Source organism: Panthera leo, chromosome B4 (assembly GCF_018350215.1).
Source record: "Panthera leo isolate Ple1 chromosome B4, P.leo_Ple1_pat1.1, whole genome shotgun sequence".
NCBI lineage: Eukaryota > Metazoa > Chordata > Mammalia > Carnivora > Felidae > Panthera > Panthera leo.
Window position 1 is genome coordinate 130,890,473 of NC_056685.1, and position 22,821 is coordinate 130,913,293.

The 22,821-nt window shown below is 56.0% G+C and overlaps 1 protein-coding gene across 1 annotated transcript; it reads left to right on the plus strand.

The window, feature by feature from the left end:
* LOC122225463 (TRIO and F-actin-binding protein-like) lies at window positions 1-22,787 on the plus strand. The gene is made up of 8 exons (XM_042948344.1): window positions 1-170; window positions 4,010-4,149; window positions 5,198-5,387; window positions 6,397-6,565; window positions 10,841-13,319; window positions 18,323-18,437; window positions 19,116-20,000; window positions 22,620-22,787. Exons 1-8 carry the CDS (start codon window positions 57-59, stop codon window positions 22,785-22,787), a joined length of 4,260 nt encoding a protein of 1,419 aa, XP_042804278.1. The 5' UTR covers window positions 1-56.
* The last annotated feature ends 34 nt before the right edge of the window (window positions 22,788-22,821 follow it).

Consider the following 22,821-nt stretch of genomic DNA (forward strand, 5'->3'; position numbering starts at 1 on the left):
TCTTCCCGGTGGCCACCATCGGATCGCAGGGGCTGCCGTGGCCTGACTCAGCCAATATGGAGGGGGGTGCTGGGACTGTCCCCTGTGAACACTTTGAGGCCAACGTGCTTGCCCAGGGTTGCTGTCAAAACTGCTTTCACCCCGAGGAGGCCCACAGAGCGAGGAGCCAGGTAGGCCAGCTTTCCTGAGCGGGTGTGGTGTTCTGGGACGGGGATGTTCATGACGGACTGCCCCTGGCTGGGCCACTCACTTGCGGCCGAACCCAGACACTGGCCTTCCTCCTGGGCAGAACCCCGGTTCTGCCGTCTGTTCCACGAGGTGCTGGGACCACAGTACGTTTCCCAAATGGGAGTCACTCTCCCCCTGCTTTTATGATTTTTTTTTTTTTTTTTTGCCATAGCCTCATACAATGTAGTACTTACTTTATTGTTCTTTAAATAAACACCCTTTTAAACTTTATATTGAAACACAACTTTATATCATCCCTATAAATAGAAAACCAGGACCGTATCCTTTATATAGAAGGTTAAAAAGGAAGAACGAAAAAAAAAATCTGAAACGTCTTTAAATTCTAACTAGAGAGTCTTGTCGGCTGAAGGCCGGTTCTGAGCCCGAAGCTTGCTGTCTCTCTGTTACAAAGGGAGATCGGCGGGTGTTAGGGAGACATTAAAGGCACCCCAGCACCCACAGGAGACTTTCTCCTTGAAGGTATTGAAGGAGCGAAAGGGAATGTGTTTTCTCACTTGGCAACCCATGTGGTCTTAGGCCAAGCCCCGCTGCACGTACACCCAGAGCCCTAGGAGAAGCAGGGGACCTGTGAAGCTCCACGGACCCCTCCAGCCTTGACCCCGCCTGCCTCCGCCCCCCTCCCCCCGCCCCCATGGCTCCATCATTCCCAGAGGATCCTGAGGCTCCTCTTAAGCCTGGCAGCCGGTTTATGCAGGGCGTCAGGCTCCACGAGGTGGCCATTATAAGGGAGTTGCCGTTCCGCTTTGAAAGCAGGCAAGCCAGAGTTCCAAACCTGGGTTTGCCCTTTACCTGCTGTGTGGCCTGGGGCCACTTACCCTCTCTGGCTCCAGTCTCCTAATGGGTAAAGCGGGACAACAGGGCGTTCTCACTCAGGGCATCTGGCACTGTGTAGCCCGAGTCACATGTGGTTAATTCAATACACATCAGTTTCCTCTCTCCCGCCTTCCCGACCCGAGAAGTCGATCTGGAGGATTCTTTTCTACCTGTCTTGACACCACCAATAACAGCTCTCTACCCTCAGCCCCAAGTTCAGGGAACATGCCTGAAAGCCCCGTGGGTCTGTCTCTGAGGCACATGCCCTTCCCCAGGGGCTGGGGAGATGGCACGTGTGGGAACAGGAGGAGAAGCTTAGATACAGACGGGTCCGCATTCTAGAGTCAATCCAGCCACTTCTGGGCTGAGACCTGGGGCCAGCTCACGTGTTCACACTGTTCATACTGAACGGGTGCTTAAAAGGTGCCAGGCGTTATGCTACCCGAGAGTATGCAGAAGTGGCCCCAGGTCCCAGGGCAACCCTCTCCCTGAAGCTTACTGTAGCTCCCCTAGGAACCTGGGTCCTGGATGCCTCTGTGTTCTGCTCTCAGCTGAGCTTTCTATAGGCTGAGAGATGGGGGAGGGATTATCCCTGGATATCACATGGGCCACCAGGTCAAGGCCAGGGTCTGCAAGGAGGGAGGTGGGAGGGTCCTGCTGTCTGCCAGGCACACACATCTCTTTCAATGTATTTATTCTTTTTTTTTATGTTTGTTTATTTTTGAGAGCGCAAGAGAGAGACAGAGTGTGAGCAGGGGAGGGGCAGAGAGAGAGGGAGACACAGAATCCAGAGCAGACTCCAGGCTCTTGAGCTGTCAGCAGAGACCCTGATGCGGGGCTCAAACTCATGAACGCGAGATCATGACCTGAGCTGAAGTCGGACGCTTAACCGATTGAGCCACCCAGGCGCCCCTATTCTTTTTTTTTTTTTTTTAAGTTTTACTTATTTAAATAACCTCTACACCCATGTGGGGCTCGAACTCACAACCCCGAGAACAAGAGTCACATGCTTCTCTGACTGAGCCAGCCAGGCGCTTCTCAGCGTATTTATTCTTAAATGTGTTTAACATCCTATTGATTTAACACTAATGAAATTCTCTTTAATGGTTTTACATTATTTATTATACATAAGATGTACAGACCAGGTCCTGTTCTAAGCCCTTTACAAGTATTAACCCGTTTAATTCTCGTGACACCCCTAGGAGGTGGGTGCTTTTATCACCCCGGTTTTGGAGATGAGAAACTCAGGCTCAGAGAGGGAAGCCACCAAGCTGAGGTCACCCAGCTGGGAAATGGAGGTGCCAGGATTGGGCCTGATGTCTGTCTGAGGCCAGAGCCCGTGCTGACCCGCCAGACAGGAAATCAGAGCCAGGGACTGGCTACTGGGACCGCTCATGGGGACAGTGGGTAGTGTCGGGGGCTGGGGGTGAAAGCAGGGAGGAGGTGCCATGACAGGCGGGGGGGGGGGTCCTGCTTGGGCCCAGCTGGGCTGGACCCCTTTTTGGTACCCCGCGCTTCTGCTCCCTCCTCATTCATGTGGCAAGGTCCCCAGGGCGGCCAAGGCGCCAGGCTGGGCTGTGGATCTGACACCTCCCGCTGTTGAGTTCTGATCAGAATCTGGCTCCGGGGCAGGGGGCGAAACTGAACCCAGACGGGCCTCCTCTGGCTTGGACGGCACGACAGATACGCCGGCCCCACTCCCGGGCGCTGCCCAGGGCCCGCGGGTGGCTTTCTTGCAATCCGGGGCAGTCTGTGCCCACCCTGAACCGAGGCCAGGCTGTGGCCTCAGCCCCGGGCGCTGAGCTCCGGGGTCCCCGGGGAGCCGGTGCCCAGGCCCCCGCCCCGCCCGGCTCTCAGGTGAGCGGGCGGGGATCAGGTTCCTGTGGTTTCATATCCCGCATTGTTCTTGGCTGGGCCCCGGCTTATGAAAGAGTAATGAGGGGCCCCTGCTCGCAGCCGGCCCCTCTAAGGTTTCGCTGCCTCGGCCGCCGCCACCACCACGGCCCAGAGTCAAGGCCTGGGAGGGCGGCAGCGTGGGGGCCTGAGCCGGAGCCCCCCGGGGACGAGGGTGCTGACAGCCGCCAGCCGCCACTGCGGAGCCCGCCGCCCAGGTAACCTGAGAGGAGGCGGGGTGCAGGGTGCTGTGGCCGCTGTCTCCCACCTCCAGGGAGGGCCCGCCACCCCGGGGAGGTGGGGAGGGATGGGGGGGCCTTCCCGGAGGTGAGCGGCCGTTCCCCCCGGGTGAGCCCGGCACCAGCCTTCGCAGGTGTGGCCCTGCTGAGGGCGAGAGAGGGACAGAAGGGCCTTGGGCTCAGGGCCCCACCCGCCCCCCTGGGGCCTGGACCCTCCCGCCCGCCCCCCCCCCCTCCCCCGGAGCCCCCTGCCCCTCCTTTAGCCCCGAAAGCCTCTCCTTCCTCCAAGGTCTTCCTCAGACCTCAGACTTCCTTTTTCTCCCATTGCCTTCAGTCTCCAGGCCGGGCTGGTCCTTGTCCTCACCCTCCCCTCCTCACCCTTGTTTTCCAGCTACGGAAGACCCCACCCTGCTTTTGTGTCCCTTTGTTTACCTCCCACCCTCCGGCACACACGTCCGCGTGCAGCAACACGCATGTAGTAATGAACTTAACGCAAACGCGTGTGTTAGCGGACCCACTCCCCGGACTTGCATACGCACGCACGTGGGCCCGCTCGCACCCGCACGGGCTTTTGTGCAAACACATACCTGTCCACACACATGTGCGTGCACACACCCTCTATCTCCGCCAGCCCCCAGGCTTGGGTCCCAAGAGGCGCTTCCAGCCTGACGGACAGCTCTCCTTGAGAAGCCTGAGATCCCAGGAGGAGATGCCTGGACACTTCCATCCGGCCTAGTGGGGGGAGGGGCTGCGTGGGGGGGAGGGGAACCCCCACGTGGGCCAGGAGCTGCCTCCTCTCTCCAACTCTGCCCCAGGAGCCGGGGAGCCCTCCAGGTGCTGAGGTGCCTTACTGCGACCTGCCTCGCCGCCTGCCTGTCTCTGAGGGTCCTCTCGGTTCCTCGACCTCCGGCTGCCAGTCTGTGGTGGGCCTGGGCCTTGGGCCAGGGCCAGAGAGGTGGGTAGAGCCCCAGGCGTGGGGAGGGGCTCCCGAGGGGAGGATGCCCTCACCCGCCCCCACCCTGCACCCCTTCACGATGGCAGGATCTGTCTGTGCTGGCTGCCGGTGTGGGTCATATGGTCAGGTCACACGGCCTGGGCATAGGCAGGCAGTGGGCATGTTCCTGGGGCCCTAGCTCAGTTTGCTCTGGGGAATGGAGCTGCCAGGCACCCACCCCGCAGGGGGCATGGCCCCCCACCGCTCACATTTCCTGGTTCCCTTTGCACAGCTTTAAAAGATTAAACAGTGTCCGCATTGGAGGGGGGCGGGGGCGGGGCGCGGCACCTGTTACTACCCACCTACCTGCTCCAGGCTCTGGGATTCCCTCCACGCCCAGGCCTGAGCTGAAGTCCCTCTTTAGGCCAAGGTGCCTTGGGAGGTCATGGTTGAGGGTCCGGAAACCTGGGTTCCAGCTGATGGGCAAAGGGAGCATGGGCAAATGTTTCCCCTCCTCCATGCCTCAGTTTCCCTGTTTAGGAAATAAGAGGAATTGAATCAGATTGGCTTTGCTTGGGGAACATGCATTCCTCACAGGGAGGTATTATTTTAAAAACAAAACAAAAACCAGCTCTGCCATCAAATATGTTTCAGAAAGGCTGGGATGAACAGATTTGACTATCTCTCTTGCAAGACTTGTCAGCACCTTTAGTTTGCTAGCGGGCCTTGGGCTTCGGGGTAGGGGAGGTAGGAGAAGTGTGTGGTATGTCCCAGACTCATTTGACCATGCAGCTGTAGCCCTTCCTAGCTCTGTGACCTTGGCCAGTCCCTTGACCTCTCTGAGCCTCAGTGTCTTCATCTATACAATGGGTATCATTACACACGTTTCAAAGGGAGACTGTTGTAGCTGAAAGAGGTGGTCCATGTGAAGAGCCCAGCACAGAGAGCCCTTGGTGTTAGCTCCCTCCTTTGCTCTAATGCGAGGTGTGTGTGTCCCTGGGTGGGGGTATCACTCCCTAATTCCCATGACTTTTGGGGGAAGAAGTCATAGGTCTGTCTCTTCTCCCAGGGGCCCGTCAGCAGGGTCCTCTGCAGAGGGCCCCACAGCCGCCCCCAGGAGCCAGGGACAAGAGGCAGTGCCCTACCTGGAGGGTCTGGCCTCCTCCCTGAGCGGCAGCTTCGACGAAGGCCCCGACTCCGGCACCAGCTCCAGCCCTGAGTGCAACACCCCTGATGATCCCAGCGACTCGTCCTCCGTGGTGAGCTGGGGATGAAAAGCTGGGGACACGATCGCCCCTCTGTGCCAGCCCTGGGGTCCACGACTCCAGACAAGGGTTGAGCCTCTCACACCAGGGAGCCGGGCCAAGGTCCTCTGGAGATTTAGCCAGCTGGACCAACCACCTGGGAGGGGTGCGGGGTCTCTGCAGGGCGGGCCCAGGGGGCTGGGGCTTGGTTGCGAAAAGACAGAAGGAGTTTCAGGTGAAACACCAACTGGGTCAGCCTTCCCAAAACTCTCAAGGTCACAGAGGGCCGGGATGTCGGGCGTGCTGTCTAGACCTCGGACAGAACTGGTCCTGAGCCCTGTCCTGGTCACACACCACTGAACTCCATGACCAGCCCTGGGATAGATCTCCGAGGGACAGAGGAGAGGGAGCAGGCTGGGGGGCCCAGGGAAGGGCTGGGGGCCATCTGCCTGGGAGCTTCCGGGGGCACTCACCCCTCAAAGGGCTGTCACAGGGCAGAAAAGGCAGGCTATCTGTGAGACCTCCGAGGGGAAGTAATGGGATGGCAGGTGTGGGCTCAAGAAGACTCACCACCCGCTCAGAGGTAGAGACTTTTATGGCCCCATTTTGGGGCAAGAAAACTGAGGCTTGGAGAAGGGAAGCAACTTACCTAAGGCTACCTATCTGGGAAGTGGAGGGGCGAGGCTTTGACCTCTCTTCTCTCTGGACCCTGGGAGTGCCTCTGGGGACTGGGGGCTGCTGTGCCACTGCAGGGAGTCCAACTGCCCTGGGTTCAAGTCCTCCTCCCACCTCAACTGTTTCCCAGCTGTGTGACTTTGGGCGGAGTTCTGAGCACCAACATACGTGCCTACCTCGTGGGCTGATTGAATGTTAGCTAAGTTCATGCCTTAAGGAGCCCAGCACAGTGCAGGGCATTCAGCAGGTGCTGTTTCAATGTCGGTGCCTTTCCCTTCCTTCTACCCGTCTCGTGCTGGGGGCACAGGCCCAAAGGCTCCAAATATGCTTTTCCTCCCTTCCCCGGCAGGACTGGGACACTGTTGAAAGGCAGGAAGAGGCTCCCAGCTGGGACAAGCTCACCGTGATGATCCCAAGGAAGCCCCAGGAGGGGCCCAGAGCTGACAGTGCCCGAAGGGTTCCGTGTCCCGTCACCCGGGCCCCTGCGGGAGGAGATACCACAGGCCAGAGAAAGGAAGGTGAGTCCTTCCAGGCCAGGTTGGTCCCCGTGACCACAGGTGTGGTGATGGCCTGAGGCCTGGCCAGATCTCCCTGGCCATCTGGGTCCCCTGGCACAGTTTACTTTGGTGACCCGAGTAATCGTAACAGTTCCCATATAATTGAGGAGCGGCCATGGCGTGCCATACATCTGCTGTGTTTATTTTTATTATTATTTTTAAACGTTTATTTATTTTTGAGAGAGAGAGAGAGACAGAGACAGAGACAGAGTGCGAGCAGGGGAGGGGTAGAGAGAGAGGGCGACACAGAATCCGAAGCAGGCTCCAGGCTCCCAGCTGTCAGCACAGAGCCTGACGCGGGGCTCGAACTCACGGACCACGAGATCATGACCTGAGCCGAAGTCGGACGCTTAAGCGACCGAGCCACCCAAGCGCCCTCATGCTACTTGCTTTAAATACATCATCTCACGACTCGTTGGTTAGGATCAGGTTGCAATTGACAGAAACTGGCTGCACATAAACGGAATGACTCACGTAAGTAAAAAGTTTAGGGGTTTGTGACTTCAGGCATGGCTGGATCCAGATGTTCAAATACTATCAGAAATCTGGTCTCTGCTCTGTTTCCTTCCGTGCTGCCTTCATTCTCCCCCAGACCTTCCCGCAGTCAGGGCACAATCAGCAATATCAGTACCAGGCTGTAGCCTACCTGTATATCAGCTCCCAAGACAGAGGGTGCCATCTTCCCATAGATGTTGCTCATGTCCCAGGAAGGGTTCTCCCCGGGACCCAGCATGGGTCATGTGCCCGTGCCCTGGTGATCAGGGATGGGGTCAGACCCCTGTGCACACCTCATGGCCTAAGAGCGGGGGAAGAGATTGCCCAAAGGAAATCAGGGCGATGTTGTGCGCAGAGAAAGGGAAAAGGCTACCCGGCAGGCCAAGCCCCCAGATGCCCATGGCACTGGTTAGCGTCTCGCTGACTTGTGAACCCAGTGTGGGTGATGGGAGCGTGTGAAGCATGGGAGATGGGGGGAGAGGAAGCGCGTGGGGGCGGGGGGCCACCCACAACTTGCCCCTCCCTCCAAACCTGGTTTTCCTGCAGTCTGTTCCATGTCCCCAGCATGCTGGAAGCTCAGGCCCCAAATCGTGTGTTTTCCCGATTTCTCTCTTTTCTTTACCCTTTATATTCAATCCTCAGCAGCTCTGGTTAGCACCACCTGGAAAACACACCTCTCAGATCTGTCCCCTTCTTGTCTTCTGCGCAATAGTCACTGGCCCAGCCACCGCTGCCCCTCGCTGGGACTGTGGCCAGAGCCCCCCCAGAGTCCCCGCTTTGCTGCCCAGCGCTCTTTCGCCCGTTCCCCACAGCAGCTGGAGCCATCTTTTAAAAACATGAATCAGGTCTTGTCATCACCCCACCCCCACTGCCTGGCCCTATCAGCACTGGGGAGAGGGTGCATGGGAAGAAGTAATCTCACAGGGAACACAGGGAGCCAACTGCCTCCCGGGAATGTGAGTGGCCTGATAGGCAAGTGGGATTTTGTACGAAATACCTGCTTTCTTGCTTCTTTTTTTTTTTTTTTAACGTTTATTTATTTTTGAGACAGAGACAGAGCATGAACGGGGGAGGGTCAGAGAGAGAGGGAGACACAGAATCTGAAGCAGGCTCCAGGCTCTGAGCCATCAGCCCAGAGCCCGACGCGGGGCTCGAACTCACGGACCGCGAGATCGTGACCTGAGCCGAAGTCGGACGCTCAACCGACTGAGCCACCCAGGCGCCCCTTGCTTTCTTGCTTCTAACACAGAGGCAGTGGAGTGGGCGAAACTCACTGTGTGACCTGCTCGGTCGAAGTCAGTCACCACTGTCCTCCCCGCGGCAGGCTCCCAAACTGCAGGCAGGGCCCCGCCCCCCCCCCCCCCCCCCCCCCCCCCCCCCCCCCCGAGGCCCAGGAGGAATTAGCCAACGCCCAGCTGGCTGAGAGACAGGACACAGTGCCCTAGGACATCTGTAGAGCTTGGCTAGTGTGTGCACGAGTGGGGCTGCAGGAGTGAAGTCAGATCCTGGGTGGGCCAGGCTGAAAGGGATTCTTGAGATGGGCGGGCAGGGGAAGAAGCCAAGGTTGGGGGCGATGACCCAGCTGGGAGGCACCGAGAGGAGTGACAATCGCCATCTCAGCCAGCACCCAGGCACGGCGTGGGAGGCGGCGCTCAGAGCTGGAGGGTGGCAGCACAGTATCATTGAGCTCCTCTGCTGTGCTTAGCACTTTTCCTAAGCCCGGGAGACACAATGGAAAACTAGAAGGCGAGGCCCCTCCCCAGATGGAACTGAGAGGCCAGTGGGGGCGGCCAGAGCCTTTGCCCAGCCAGGGGAAATCTCTGGAATTTAATTCAAATGCAGTTAGGAGCCCCTGATGTTTTTCCAGTCTTTTATTCTCAGATAATTTTTTTTTTAAATGTTTATTTATTTATTTTTGAGAGAAAGTTCGCACAAGCAGGGGAGGGACAGAGAGAGAGGGAGACACAGAATCGGAAGCAGGCTCCAGGCTCTGAGCTGTCAGCACAGAGCCCGACGCGGGGCTCGAACTCACAGACCGCGAGATCATGACCTGAGCCGAAGTTGGATGCTTAACCCACCGAGCCACCCAGGCGCCCCTGAGATCATTTTAAATTTATAGAAGAGTTGCAAAGCGTACAGAGAGTTTCTGTTCTACCCCTTGCCTGGTTCCCCTAATGTTGACATTCTTCTAGAGCCGTAGTATAGTTACCAAAATTAAGAAATCAACATTGGGACGTTATAGTGTCAAAACTATAGACTTTATTTGTATTCGCCTGTTTTTCGACTCCCGTCCCTCTGTGGTCCTACCGTCCCATCCAGGACCCACAGTGCATTTAGTCTCCATGTCTCCCCAGTCTCCCCCAGTCTGATGGCTTTTCGGTCCCTCCTTGGACGCAGGGGTGAGTGATCTAGCCAGGTTTCCTTTTGGAAAGGATCTCCCTGATTGGGATGATGAACCTGGGGGCCCACAGCACACACGTTGGGGCATCAGTTCGTCAGGCAACAACGAAAAATTTAAGCGCTGCTCTCTGTGTGGTTCTGGCTCCTGGCTAGGCGCCGGAAATTCAGACTTCGGTGATAGCAGCTCAGAAAGTGTGGAAAGAGACAGAGCTTTCCCAAGCAGGAGGAGAGGGAATCTTAAGCACGGCCTTTAACGAAAGCAGTTGTGGTTCCTTCGAGATGAGGCCACAGTACCCTTTGCTTCTCTCCTGATGAAGCAGCGGCCCGGGGACACGCACAGAGCCGGCGGCCACCCCATGCAGGATGACCAAAGGATAAGGGGGCTGGTGGGTGACACCAAGGTCATGGCGGCCCCTTCATGAGGACGGGAGTTGTGAAGAGGTGCCTGCTTAGGGCAGTTACAATAATCTCTTAGACCAGGGCTGCTTATGCAGTAATGTGCATGCAAATCACCTGGGAATCTTATTAAAAGTAGATTCGGGGCAGGGTGCCCAGGGCGGGTTGGGGCGGGGGTGAGGGGGCTGAGATTCTGCGTTTCTAGCAAACTCCCTGGTGAGGCTAATGCTGCAGGTTCACAAAAGGCCAGCCCATCCTCATGGCAGCTCTGACAGAAGCTTCTAGGGCAAGGGCCTCTCTGGGTGTAAGGAACGGGAGCTTTCTAGAACGATCACAGTGAAAGAGGCTCATTAGAAGAGATGGGGGAATTTCTCAGAACCCAACCGCAGGAGTAGAACAGGGAAAGGGAAGTTGCTAGATGGCTGCTGCTGGACGCACCCTGCCACCTCCCTCTCGGGGGTTACATGGGCTGTTGCCAAAACTGCTCTCTATGAATTTGTTCCGGGACCCACAGGCCATGTGCCTTTCCAGCCCTGGAGCCTACCTCCCATTGACTGAGTCAGGCTGGGTTTTCAATTTCAAATCCCAGCCTCAGCTTGAGAGGGGCCACTAAGCCCCCTCCAATCTGCCTTATTTACAGGGGTGGAGTCACCTCGTATGGACAGCGGAGCCTCTAAGAAGGGGCTGTGGGCTCTGCCTTCATCATCTCCTCTCGGGGCGCCTGGGTGGCTCAGTCTGTTAAGCATCCGACTCCCGCTTGGGTCGTGATCTCGCGGTTCGTGAGTTCCAGCCCCGCGTCGGGCTCTGCGCGGACTGCTTGGAGCCTGGAGCCCGCTTCTGATTCTGGGTCTCCCTCTCTCCCTGCTCCTCCCCTGCTCACGCTCTGTCTCTCTCTCTCAAAAATAAATCAGTGTTAAAAACAAAAAACTCATCTCCTCTCTCCAGACACCTGCAGCGGGAGCCGAAGTGCTGGTCAGCACTGGGCCAAGCTCCGGGGAGAAAGTGGATACTTTTTGGAGCAGCACCGCTCAGCGCTGACCCAGGCTTCCTGTGCGACGCCACAGAGCGGACCTCGAAGTGCCACCCCCCAGGCTTCCTCTCTCCATCGTTCTACCCAAAGGGACGCTATCCAGACTGCTTCCACGCAGCTCACTAACCCCCGAGCCTCCTCTCCCCCACAAATCACCCAACGGGACAACCCCAGGACCTCTTTCACACAGCAAAACACCCCCAGCGCATCCTCTCCTTCAAGACTTGCCCAACGGGATAACCCCAGAGCCTCCTCTCCCAACAGAACCACTCCACGGGACAACCTCAGGACATCCTGTGCCCAACGGGACAACGCCAGAGCGTCCTCTCCCAACAGAACCACTCCACGGGACAACCCCAGGACATCCTGTGCCCAACGGGACAATCCCAGAGCCTCCTCTCCCAACAGAACCACTCCACGGGACAACCCCAGGACATCGTGTGCCCAACGGGACAATCCCAGAGCCTCCTCTCCCAACAGAACCACTCCACGGGACAACCCCAGGACATCGTGTGCCCAACGGGACAATCCCAGAGCCTCTTCTCCCAACAGAACCACCCAACGGGACAACCCCAGGACATCGTGTGCCCAACGGGACAATCCCAGAGCCTCTTCTCCCAACAGAACCACCCAACGGGACAACCCCAGGACATCGTGTGCCCAACGGGACAATCCCAGAGCCTCCTCTCCCAACAGAACCACCCAACGGGACAACCCCAGAGCCTCCTCTCCCAACAGAACCACTCCACGGGACAACCCCAGGACATCCTGTCCCCAACGGGACAATCCCAGAGCCTCCTCTCTCAACAGAACCACTCCACGGGACAACCCCAGAACATCCTGTGCCCAACGGGACAACGCCAGAGCCTCCTCTCCCGACAGAACCACCCAACGGGACAACCCCAGAGCCTCCTCTCCCAACAAAACCACTCCACGGGACAACCCCAGGGCATCCTGTGCCCAACGGGACAATCCCAGGACCTCTTCTACCCAAAAGGACAACCTTAAAACCTCTTGTACCCAATGGAACAACCTCAGAACCTCTTCTAGTCAACGAGACTACCCGCAATCTTCCTCTCGGCGGGACAACCCTGGAACTTCCTCCCCTCGATGCTCCACTCAACGGAACAATCCCCGGAATGCTTCTCCCCATCGTACTAACAAAGATATCCCCTGGGCCTCCTTTCCCCTTCGCCCAACCCAGAGTGAAGGCCCCCGAACCTCCTCCCCATCTCGCTCCAAGCAAAGTGAGGTCCCCTGGGCATCCATTGCCCTTCGGCCAACCCAAGGGGACAGGCCTCAGACCTCATCTCCCAGTAGGCCAGCGCAGCGTGACCCACCCTTGTCCTCCTCTGGATCTACTCAGCATAGCCCACCACCCCGGGCCACTTCCTCTTCCCATAACCTGGGCCACCACAGTGCCTCCCGGACTTCTTCACCTCTGTACCCTGCTACCCGCGGGGCACCCCAGACCTCTTCTGAGCCCTCCCAGCCTCCATGTTCTGTGTGTATTGGGCATCGGGATGCTCCTCGAGCTTCTTCCCCTCCTCGCTATTTGCAACATGACCCCTTCCCTTTCTTCCCAGACCCCCATGCATCTGAGAGTGAATCACCCCAACACAACCCCCCCTATATACCTCCAGCTGTGTGCATCGGACACCGGGATGCCCCCCGGGCCTCCTCACCCCCCCGCCACGCCCAGTTTGATCCCTTTCCCTTCCTCCCAGACACATCAGATGCTGAGACTCAGTCCCCCCAGCATGATCCTCCTCAGTTCCCCCCACCTGTATGTATCGGGTACCGTGATGCACCCCGGGCCTCCTCCCCGCCGCGCCAGGCCCCAGAGCCCTCCCTCCTGTTCCAGGATCTCCCCAGGGCCAGCACTGAGAGCCTTGTCCCCTCCACAGACTCTCTGCACGAGCCCCCCCACATCCCCACCCCTGTGTGCATTGGGCACCGGGATGCCCCCTCTTTCTCATCCCCACCACGCCAGGCCCCTGAGCCCTCCCTTTTCTTCCAGGATCCCCCAGGGACTAGTATGGAGAGCCTGGCCCCCTCCACCGACTCTCTGCATGGCTCCCCAGTGCTGCCCCCCCAAGTGTGCATCGGACACCGGGATGCACCTCGAGCCTCCTCCCCGCCCCGCCACCCCCCCAGTGACCTAGCGCTCCTGGCATCCTCACCTCCGCCGGGCAGCTCCAGGGGCTCCCGGGGCTCGGCGCCCCCTGGGGAGACCAGGCACAACTTGGAGAGGGAGGAGTACAGCATGCTGGCCGACCTGCCCCCGCCCAGGAGGCTGGCGCAGAGGGAGCCAGGCCCCCAGTGCGGCAACGGGGGCCGTACCCGCAGCCCTGGCCGTGCAGAGGTGGAGCGCCTCTTCGGGCAAGAGCGCAGGTGAGCTCAGGGCGGGGTCAGCCAGGCGGGATGGGGAGGAGGCTCGGCAGCAGGACAGGTGGAAGGTTCACAGGCTTAGGTTGGCAGATGGAAAGGGTTCAGACCCCCCACCCTGCCACTTACTGGCTGTGTGACCTTGGGCAAGTCACTTCATCTCTGTTTCCACATTTTCAGAGGTGTGTGTGTGTGTTTGACAACCAAGTGATGCTATGTGTAGCCTAGTGGTTAAGAGCAATAGACCAGGGTCAGGCGGGCTGGGGGTCAAATCCTGGGTCAAATCTAACTCCCCAACCTATGGGATCTGGTAAAGTGATTTAACCTACCTGAGCCTCAGTTTCCTCATCTGTAAAATGGGGAGAACGTTAGTATGTTAATTTAAATAAGGTTTTAGCTTTTTTGTGTGTTTCTCTTTATTGTTGAGAGACAGAGACAGAGACAGAGCGTGAGCAGAGGAGGGGCCGAGAGAGAGGGAGACGCAGGATCAGAAGCAGGCTCCAGGCTCTGAGCTGTCAGCACAGAGCCTGACGAGGGGCTCGAACCCGTGACCTGCCAAAGTTGGACGCTTAACTGACTGAGCCACCCGGGCACCCTTAATTTAAATAAGGTTTAACTCTCAAACCCTTTGCTTGATCCAGAATCATAGGTTTATTTTATTTTTTCCTTCTTAGATGAGGGAGAAGAAACTAGCCATGGTTCTTTTCTGCTTTAACAAAGGAAACTCATGGGTCCCCATGCGTTTCAGAAAACAGAGAGATGTCAATTTAAAACGAATGGCCAAAGCCACCTATTTTAAATAAGAGAACGCACAGCATTACAAATTTTTTAGAAGTTAAAGGTCGCTTTCCTGGGACGGGGCGACAATGCCTCAAGTCCAAGTATTTTATGAGTCTCCTCCTCCCGAGTGCTGCGCGGGCGGTTCATGGCCCCACACCGTCCGCTTTGCCACAGCAGCGGGGAATGGAAACATTTCCTCCCGATCTGGCTGAGATTTCTTTCTCCAGCAGTTCCAGCCTCCGAGTTTTCAAGGATCGGGGCTGGAATGCCATTAGTTAAGGTCAAGAGAACAAAAAGTTGGTCTGGGAGGCTCAAAACTTACAGCGTATAATTCAATGAATTACAGCGTATTTAACTAAGCCTGAGCTGCACAGCCACGCACAACCTAATTTTAGAACCTTTCCATCACCCTAGGAGCAGGTAATATTTTGCATTCCAGAATTCCTCTTTGTTTTCCTTTAGGCAATATTGTCTCTTAGGTTTGACTCTACTTGAGAAACCATATCTCTTACTCTTCAAATTTCCTTTTCCAGTGAGTTTTATCCATTTAGCACCCAGGTGACAACCTTTGTGGTCCCCGGCATTAGCGTAATTCTTTCTTTGGCCTTTTTCAAAAACACATTAAGAAATTTTTTAGAGCAGTTTAAAAAAAAAATTTTTTTTTAAGTTTATTTATTTTTGAGGGAGAGAGAGAATCCCAAGCAGGCTCTGCACTGTCAGCATGGAGCCCGATGTGGGGCTCGATCTCATAAACCCTGAGATCATGACCTGAGCTGAAACCAAGAGTCGGACACTTCACCGACTGAGCCACCCAGGCGCCCCTAGAGCGGTTTTAAGTTCACGGTATTGAGTGGAAAGTACAGAGATTTCCCATTTAGCCCCTGTTCCCCCCCCCTCCCCCATACACAGCCTCCCGGACTCTCCACGTCCCCCACCAGCATGAAATATTTGTTAGAAACCATGAAGCTACATTGATACATCATTATCACCCAAAGTCCAGAGTTTACATCAGGGCTCACTTTCCATGGTGTATATTCTATGGATTTGGACAAATGTATAACGGCGTGTATCTGCCATTGTGATATACAGAGTAGTTTAACTGCCCTAAAAACCCCCTTTGTCTTTGGTCTTCTTATGATGACTGTTTTTGGTCCAATATCATTTTGCATACCTTTGATTTGATCTGATAACTCAGCAGGGACACTAAAGTCTTTAAACCAAAGTTAAATTTTCTTCTTCTTCTCCTTCTCCTTCTCCTCCTCCTCCTCCTCCTCCTCCTCCTCCTCCTCCTCTTCCTCCTTCTCCTCCTCCTCCTCCTCCTCCTCCTCCTCCTCCTCCTCCTCTTCCTCCTTCTCCTCCTCCTCCTCCTCCTCCTCCTCCTCCTCCTCCTCCTTCTTCCAGGGATAACTTTGAGACAGACAAAGTGTTTAGAATAGAAGTCTGGAAGGTGTTTGTACTTTTGTTGACATTCAATTATTTTTACACAGATACTTCTATTCATTTTATTCTGCTCTCTTTGAAGTTGTTTACCTTTTTAAGGCTTTATTGCAGTATCGTTGGTATATAAAAAATTGCATATATTTATTGTATACCTTTTGGGGAAGTAGACTGTTTGCTTTTTAATCAACGTTTTATAACTCTACTGCGTAATTAATTTTTTCCTCTCGTATGGCGCTTTTTCCAAATAGGAAAACATTTGTCCCCTGAAGACGAGCCTTTAAAACCTATTTCAGTATCTGTAAGGGACAGACCAAAATTTATGAGTGGCTAGCTATGGAGCCATACTTCTATTTTCTCCCATATGTTCGACATGTATTTATTGAGCATCTATTCTGTCCAAGCATTGTCTACCTGAGCCCGGACGATTTCTCTTAAAGGGCTATCACATTCTGCTTATTATACATCTTCCACATCGTCTGGCACTGGTTAAAAAAAAAAAAAAAAAAAAGCTATCACTTAAAACATGAGGAGTTTGGGCTTGATATCTTGATATCTTAACACACACACACCCCTCCTAGATGCCTTTGGAATCCCTTATCTTAGCATCATGTAAGCATTTTGTAATCTCTTGAATTCAAAAGAGTCTTCATGGAATTTGCTAGACTTGATGGCTCTTGTCCTTTACTACTCTCTGGAAATAGAATGGAGCCCATCCAAGCTTCCAAGGGAAACGTGTTTCCTTTGCCTCTCCCTTGGGGTAGGCACATCAACACTGATGGCCCAAGGGGACACTGTTGCTTCAGCATCGCAAAGGCTGGGTCTCTGTTGGCTTCTCGGAATCTTCTGGAGTCCTTTCCTCCCATGTCTCAAATCCACACGCGGGGAAACTTCTCAGAAGGGCTCATTGTTGAGCACGCTGGAGTTTATTCAGTGCATCCACTTGAGAAAGTGCACATTGGCCGGTCCACCTGTCCACCCTGCCCTGAGTTTTTTTTTCGCCGTTATGCCCCCCAACCCAGTCACGTTTGGGGCTTTCGCTTCACGGAGCCTCCAGCGCCTGGTTCTGTGGAACACTCACTCTGCGACCTCAGATCTCACAGAGCAAGGGACTCCCGTCGCCTCAAATAGATTAAAAATGGAAGCTGACCAGGCACCCCCTCAAACTCTGAAACACTTGCACCAGGGAAGAGAACTTTGGTTTTCTGTGAGTCAGTCTCCTTTTTTTTTTTTTTTTTTTTTTTTAATTTCTTTTAACGTTTTATTTATTTTTGAGACAGGGAGAGACAGAGCATGAACAGGGGAGGGTCAGAGAGAGGGAGACACAGAATCTGAAACAGGCTCCAGGCTCTGAGCGGTCAGCACAGAGCCCGACGCGGGGCTCGAACTCACGGACCGCGAGATCATGACCCGAGCCGAAGTCGGCCGCTTAACCGACTGAGCCACCCAGGCGCCCCGAGTCAGTCTCCTTCTAAGAGCTGCTAAAATCTCAACGGACTTTATGGGTCTGGTTCTAATGACATTGGAAAAGCTGTAAGACCACCCCCAAAATGCCAAATTCATATATATGTATTTTTTTCTACTCTCCAAAGTGTCCGTGGAGTTTCCGCGCAGTTCCCAAGCCAGAGGCAGGCCGAAGGCAGGCCTGGCTGCGCAGAGGTCCCCCCTCCTTCCCTTTTGGCTGGCTCGGGGGAGGCCTAGCACCGAGTGGTCTCTTTCAGGCTTCCCTCACGTCAGCCGTTAGAGACCCAGCTCCCTTGGTCAATTTAGATGAAGTCAGACCTGTTGAAATAAAGTTCCACCGGAGTAGTTGGGTCTTTGGTTTTGATGACCTTACCTACGGGAGGGGAGAGGTGTGCCCAGATTCTGTTTGGTTCCTACCTCTCAGGTCACGTTAAATATTAACAGGCGTGGCTACCAATTATTAAGCAAGACGGTGGACTGAAACCAGGGACTTTTTACAGCTTAGAGGTTATCTTCATTGGACTGGGCAACCGTGCCTGAAGTCCAGGTGCCTTAGAAGTGCCACTTGCGTGGACAGTTTGTGTTGGTCTTCTCTGGAATTGTAGAGGATGTTTCTTCCTTCTGACCTTGCTAAGAGGTCCTTTACTGACAGCTCAGATGGCCTGGAGTGTTCAAGGCTAAGTGCCGGAACTCTCTTGGTTATGGAGGGGGAAAAAAAGACGGGTCTGGGAAATCCAAAACTCACCATGTAGACAGGAAAAGGGCAGAAAGGATGGGATGTGGGGGCACATTACACTCTGTATCTCCCGCCCCCACCTCACGGGTTGTGTGAGACAAAGTGGGGTGGTCAAGTGTTTGGCACCTGGGACATAGGAAGTGCTCAATAAATGTTTGCTGTTCCGATCATGTGCGCACAGTGCCTGGTACACAGTAGGTGCTCAATAAACCTTAATTCCCACAAAGGCCCGTCTAACCTTTATCTAGGGGTGAGTGGTGGACTGCTGGTGGGGTGGGAGTCAGAAACAGGAGGTCCTGAGTGAGGCGGGAGGCAGTCAAGACCAAGGCGAAGCCCCCTACCTGTGTTTACCCCTTTTTCTCACTTCACCCCATGAGGTGGGTAGATTAGAGCGGTGTCGACCCTCCTCATTTTTCAGAAGGGGAAACTGAGAACCTGAGAGGATCATCCCTTACTTAAGGCCCTTCAACCAGCTCCTGGAGGGTCCCTGGATCTCCCACATCTCCTGCCGCCCTTGGGGGCGGGAGTAGAGGAGCCGGGATGCTGGGACAGTCCCAAGGGCCCTCAGAGGGGCGGCTGCATTTGCTCATAGGAAGTCCGAGGCGCCGGGGGCCTTCCAGGCCCGGGACGAGGGGCGGTCGCAGCGGCCCAGCCAAGGTCAGAGCCAGCTTCTCCGAAGACAGTCCAGCCCTGCCCTCAGCAGGGAGGTGAGCACTGCCAGTCTGCCCCGGGCCCCTGCACCCCACCAAGAGGTGGGTCACCACTTCTTCCCTCCCCCAGGTGGCAGGCAGGCGGTTCGAGAAGGGAGGTCCTTTGTGAAACGATCAGAGTCCCAATCGCGGGTGTCCAGCTTCCCCCGACCAAAGAGCCAGCAGCTCTTAGCAAAATTGAGAAGGACCCCAAGTTACTGTCTTAAAGAGGGCCCTTCCGTGCTGGCCCCTTCCTTCATTAGACACCTGCCATCTCGAAAAGTTTTCAGGGAAAGCCTCAGACGCATCAGTCCAGCTCTAAGGGCTATCTCTTCCTCGCTGGGGATTTGGATTTTTAAAGAAACTCTTAGAGAGCAGGGCCTGACCCAGAGGCGTGGGGTGTTGGTGGTGGGAGTTCCGGCACCTGCTAGCCCAGGGTGGAATCAATATCTCGGGGAGGGGGGCACGGGGGAGCCCGGAAAGTAAGCATTTTGAAGATCTCTTTCTGAAAGTGAGGAGACTGGGTGAAAGGGAAGAGCTCACACCCCCAGGGAGGAAAGACCCTAGGTGCTTTGCGGCCCGCTTTCATCCAGCCTGCTGTGAGGACACAGCCTGCCTCTCCCCAGTTTCCTGTACTGGAGAGAGACCACCCCGTCAGGGTTCTGGAGCGTCACGCACCCCCTCACTTATCCTCAGGTAACCAAGCCCCTTGCGAAGCAGGCAGAACCGGCCCGACGGAGCCAAGCGGAGCCCCCTCATCCCAGGAGCCCCGAGAGGCGGCCTGAAGGGGACCGGAGGCTCCAGGGGTCCTCGCTGCCCCCGAGGACATCAGCCCGGACCCCTGAGAGGGAGCGGCGGCCAGAAAGATCTCTGGAAAGTGGCCGGGCAGGCCCAAGACAGCCTCCGGGGGGCCGGCAGAGTCAGGAGGAGGCTCCGGGTGCCCAGGGCCCTCACAGATACCTGGAGAGAGGCTGGGGCAGCCTGCCAGAGCTGTGTCCTCACCAGCCTACGAGCCCCCCGGAGAGCTCCAGGGTAGGCCCCGAGACCCCCACCGCCACGGGCCGGGGTGCTGAGGGAACATGCCCACACCGGCATAGCCCTGAGAGGCGACCCGAGCTTGACTGGAGGGACCTCGTGGGCCTCCTCGGGGCACTCCGAGAGGGGGCCTGGGCCCGCATGGAGGCGTCGACGCTCGCCTCCCGTCTTCCCAGGCTAGACTGGGAAGGCCTCCTGGAGCTCCTGCAGGCCCGGCTGCCCCGCCAGGACCCGGCTGGACACGGGGGTACCCTGGCCACGGCTTCGGGGCCAGAGGTGGGTTCCCCAGCCACAAACGGTACCCTGGAGCGAGAGCGACAGGGCCAGCCTGACGGCTGGGTGGAGGCCACCCTAGTCAACGGACAGAAAGCTGGGCCATGGCCCCAGAGCTCTGCCCAGCCACCCAGCCCTGACTACGTCTCCACCCAGTGGCCAAAGACCAAAGTGACACGTGGACCGGAGACCTCGACTATGGCTAGTCTGGAGGAGATGGGCCAGCCGGGGAGCAGGAGCCCTGCAGAGGGTCCCAGCTTGCCAGAGTGGGAGGTAAGTCAGTGTCACGTCCAAGGGGCAGCCTGAAAGTCAGCCTCAGCCGGACAAGTGCACACCTTCCGAGGCTCAGCCCTAATCCCTCCTCCCGACCAAAACTTTTCCAGCCGCCCCGCAGTGATACTGACCAGCATTTACTAGATGCTAAGCCCCGGTCTGAATGTTCTGTGGGTGTTTTCCTCATTCAATTTCCATAGCAACCTGATTCGAAAGGCACTGTTTATTTACAGATAAGGAAACTGATACTCAGAGAGGTTAAGCCACTTAAGATCATACAGCTAGTAAGGGCTGGGGCAGGGGTGGACCGCTTCAAGCAAGGTGCTCTGACCAGGCATTCTCCCTTCCTGGCTGCACAGTCCTTGGCTTGTGTTGCCTCTGATGGCTCTTACCTGACCCTGGCTGGGACGGCAACCAGTGTGGTCGAGTCCCCCTGACTTTCCTGCTGTATTCTTTTTTTTTTTTTTTTTAATCTTTATTTATTTTTGAGAGAGAGAGAGACAAAGCACGAGTGGGGGAGAGGCAGAGAGAGAGAGGGAGACACAGAATCCAAAGCTGGCTCCAGGCTCTGAGCTGTCAGCACACAGCCCGATGCGGGGCTCGAACTCATGAGTGGTGAGATCATGACCTGAGCTGAAGTCGGACACTCAACTGACTGAGCCACCCGGGCGTCCCTCCCTTCTGTATTCTAAGTTCCTCAAATTTAAGACAGCTTTGCTTACCCCTTTCTGGCCCCTACAGCTTCTCTCGGGCACAGAGAAGAGGTTGTACAAATGCTCATTGGGTTGAGTTGAGTGCTAAGACAGGCTAGTTAAACGAGGGCCTACTATGTGCAGGCCTGGGGCCTGGCACATAGTAGGAGCTCACCAAGTCCCTTGCCTGCCTCCTTGGCTCAGGGGCAGGGTCACAGGGTCGGTGGTACTCTGGTGCTGCCCGGAGCGTCTACCTAAAGATGGTGGGTGGGGAGGGTCCTGGAGGCCGAGGCCGGGCAACCTGGCCTCAGCTCACTGGGAATGCAGCGTGTGGTTGGGGCACCCGGCCTGTCTTGCCCTGGTCTTACTCTGTAAAATGGGACCAACTTCTTCCCTCATAGGTACCCACTGGCGTGATATGGAGGCTCCTGCTCGTTCATCCAAGCCCCCTCACTTCCTTGATGTGCAGCCCAATGCTGCCTCCCTCCTGGATGACAGGGGAGGGTTTCCAGTGTGCCGGGCCCTGGGCTTGGTGTTTGACGTGCTTTGCCATCTATGTGCCTCAGCCTGACCCGAGGCTCAGCCTTAGTCCGCCATTTGCCGGAAGTCACACATGTACACGTTGTGAGAAATCAGATCAAACCTTTAACTCCAGAGCCCGCGCTTTTAACGGCCATGTTGGTGAAGCCTCTGAGCCCATGGCCATACTGGGGAGCCCCCTCCCCTGTATTTCCCTGAGGCTTTTATCAGTCTATTCTCTAGTCAACTCAATGCACAGACCCGAGATTTGCAGAGATGAACCAGCTTGGTCCTACCCTCCTGGTCAAAGGGGGGCTGGGGGGCTTGGAGCCCCCCGACCCAAGAAGCTGCTGTCACTGGGGCTCCAGTTGGCCACCCTCTATGAAAATCCTTGGCATGGCTTCCTCCTGGCCTTCCTTCTGGCCCAGATTTGCTCTCTACTTTACTGAGCCGGCTGCAGAGCTCTCCAGGGGCATCTCCCCGCCTTTGCACATGCTGTTCCCATTGCCTACGATGCTCTTCCCTTCCCTCTCTTCACTCACCAGACACTTGCTCGTCGTTCAGGTCTTAGATCAGGTGCCCTGTTCTGAGGTCCCCTCCCCGAACAGCCACCCCACCTCGGGGTTGGTAATGTTCCTCTTCTGGGCTTGGTGGTCCTGCTGCCCTCCATCTGGCCACACTCAGCCGTCATTCCTCCTTAAGAGAGATGAGCTGCATGAGGGCCGGGGCTGTGCCTACTTTATCTCTGCACTTCTAGCCCCTGGCCAGACACACGGGAGGAGCTCAGCCCCAATGGCTGAGTGATTGGTGCCTGCAAGACACAAATGGAGGATGGGTGGGTTGGCGGGGGGGGGGGGGGGGGGGGGGGGGGCGGGAATGATGGATGAATGATGGACGGCGGATGTGTAAATGGGTGATGGACAGATACACAGATATGATAAATGATAAAAAGACGCTGGATGGAAAGTTAGACGGGCGAGGGGTGGAGCAGATAACAGGTGTTGGACAGATAATGTTTGCTTGGATGATAGATGGGGCGACGGATGGATTGACAGATGAACACGAGTGGAACATGAACGGATGGGTGGATGGTGTGCGGATAGGTAAACGTGGAATACGGATGATGGGTGGCGAATGGATGTGGTATGGGTTGAGAAAGGATACTTGGCTGCGGGATGGATGGGTAGACCATGGGTACATAGAGGCTGGATGTAGGAGTGGGATAATGGATGCTGGATGGGTTAGTGAGTGGAGAACGTAAGGTAGACGTTGGACAGTTGGATGGACAATACATGGACCTATTGATGTTGGGTGCTAGATAGATGTTGGATGGACGGGTAAGGAGGTGGATATGTGAAGGGAACCTGGCGAATAACCTGGGCTAAGCTTTGTTCCTTCTTACCTCCAGTTCCGATCAGAGGAGCCTGAGGCATCAGAACCAAGCAAAGGCCAAGACTCACTGACCGACCAGAAGCAGGCAGATTCGGTAGTTGGGTCATGGGTGTGGGCACACAGGGAGGTGAAGGGGAAGGGAAATCAGGTTGGAGGCGGGCTGAGGTCCTCTGATACGCTCTAGGGTCTTCCAGACCGGGGTTGGCTCTGCCATGGGG

Bases quoted from the DNA above. Each gene is read 5' to 3' on its own strand.
- LOC122225463 (XM_042948344.1), top strand. From the start codon at position 57: ATGGAGGGGGGTGCTGGGACTGTCCCCTGTGAACACTTTGAGGCCAAC. The intron at 171-4,009 runs GTAGGCCAGCTT...ACTCTGCCCCAG, and splicing joins CCCACAGAGCGAGGAGCCAG to GAGCCGGGGAGCCCTCCAGG. The intron at 5,388-6,396 runs GTGAGCTGGGGA...CTTCCCCGGCAG, and splicing joins CCAGCGACTCGTCCTCCGTG to GACTGGGACACTGTTGAAAG.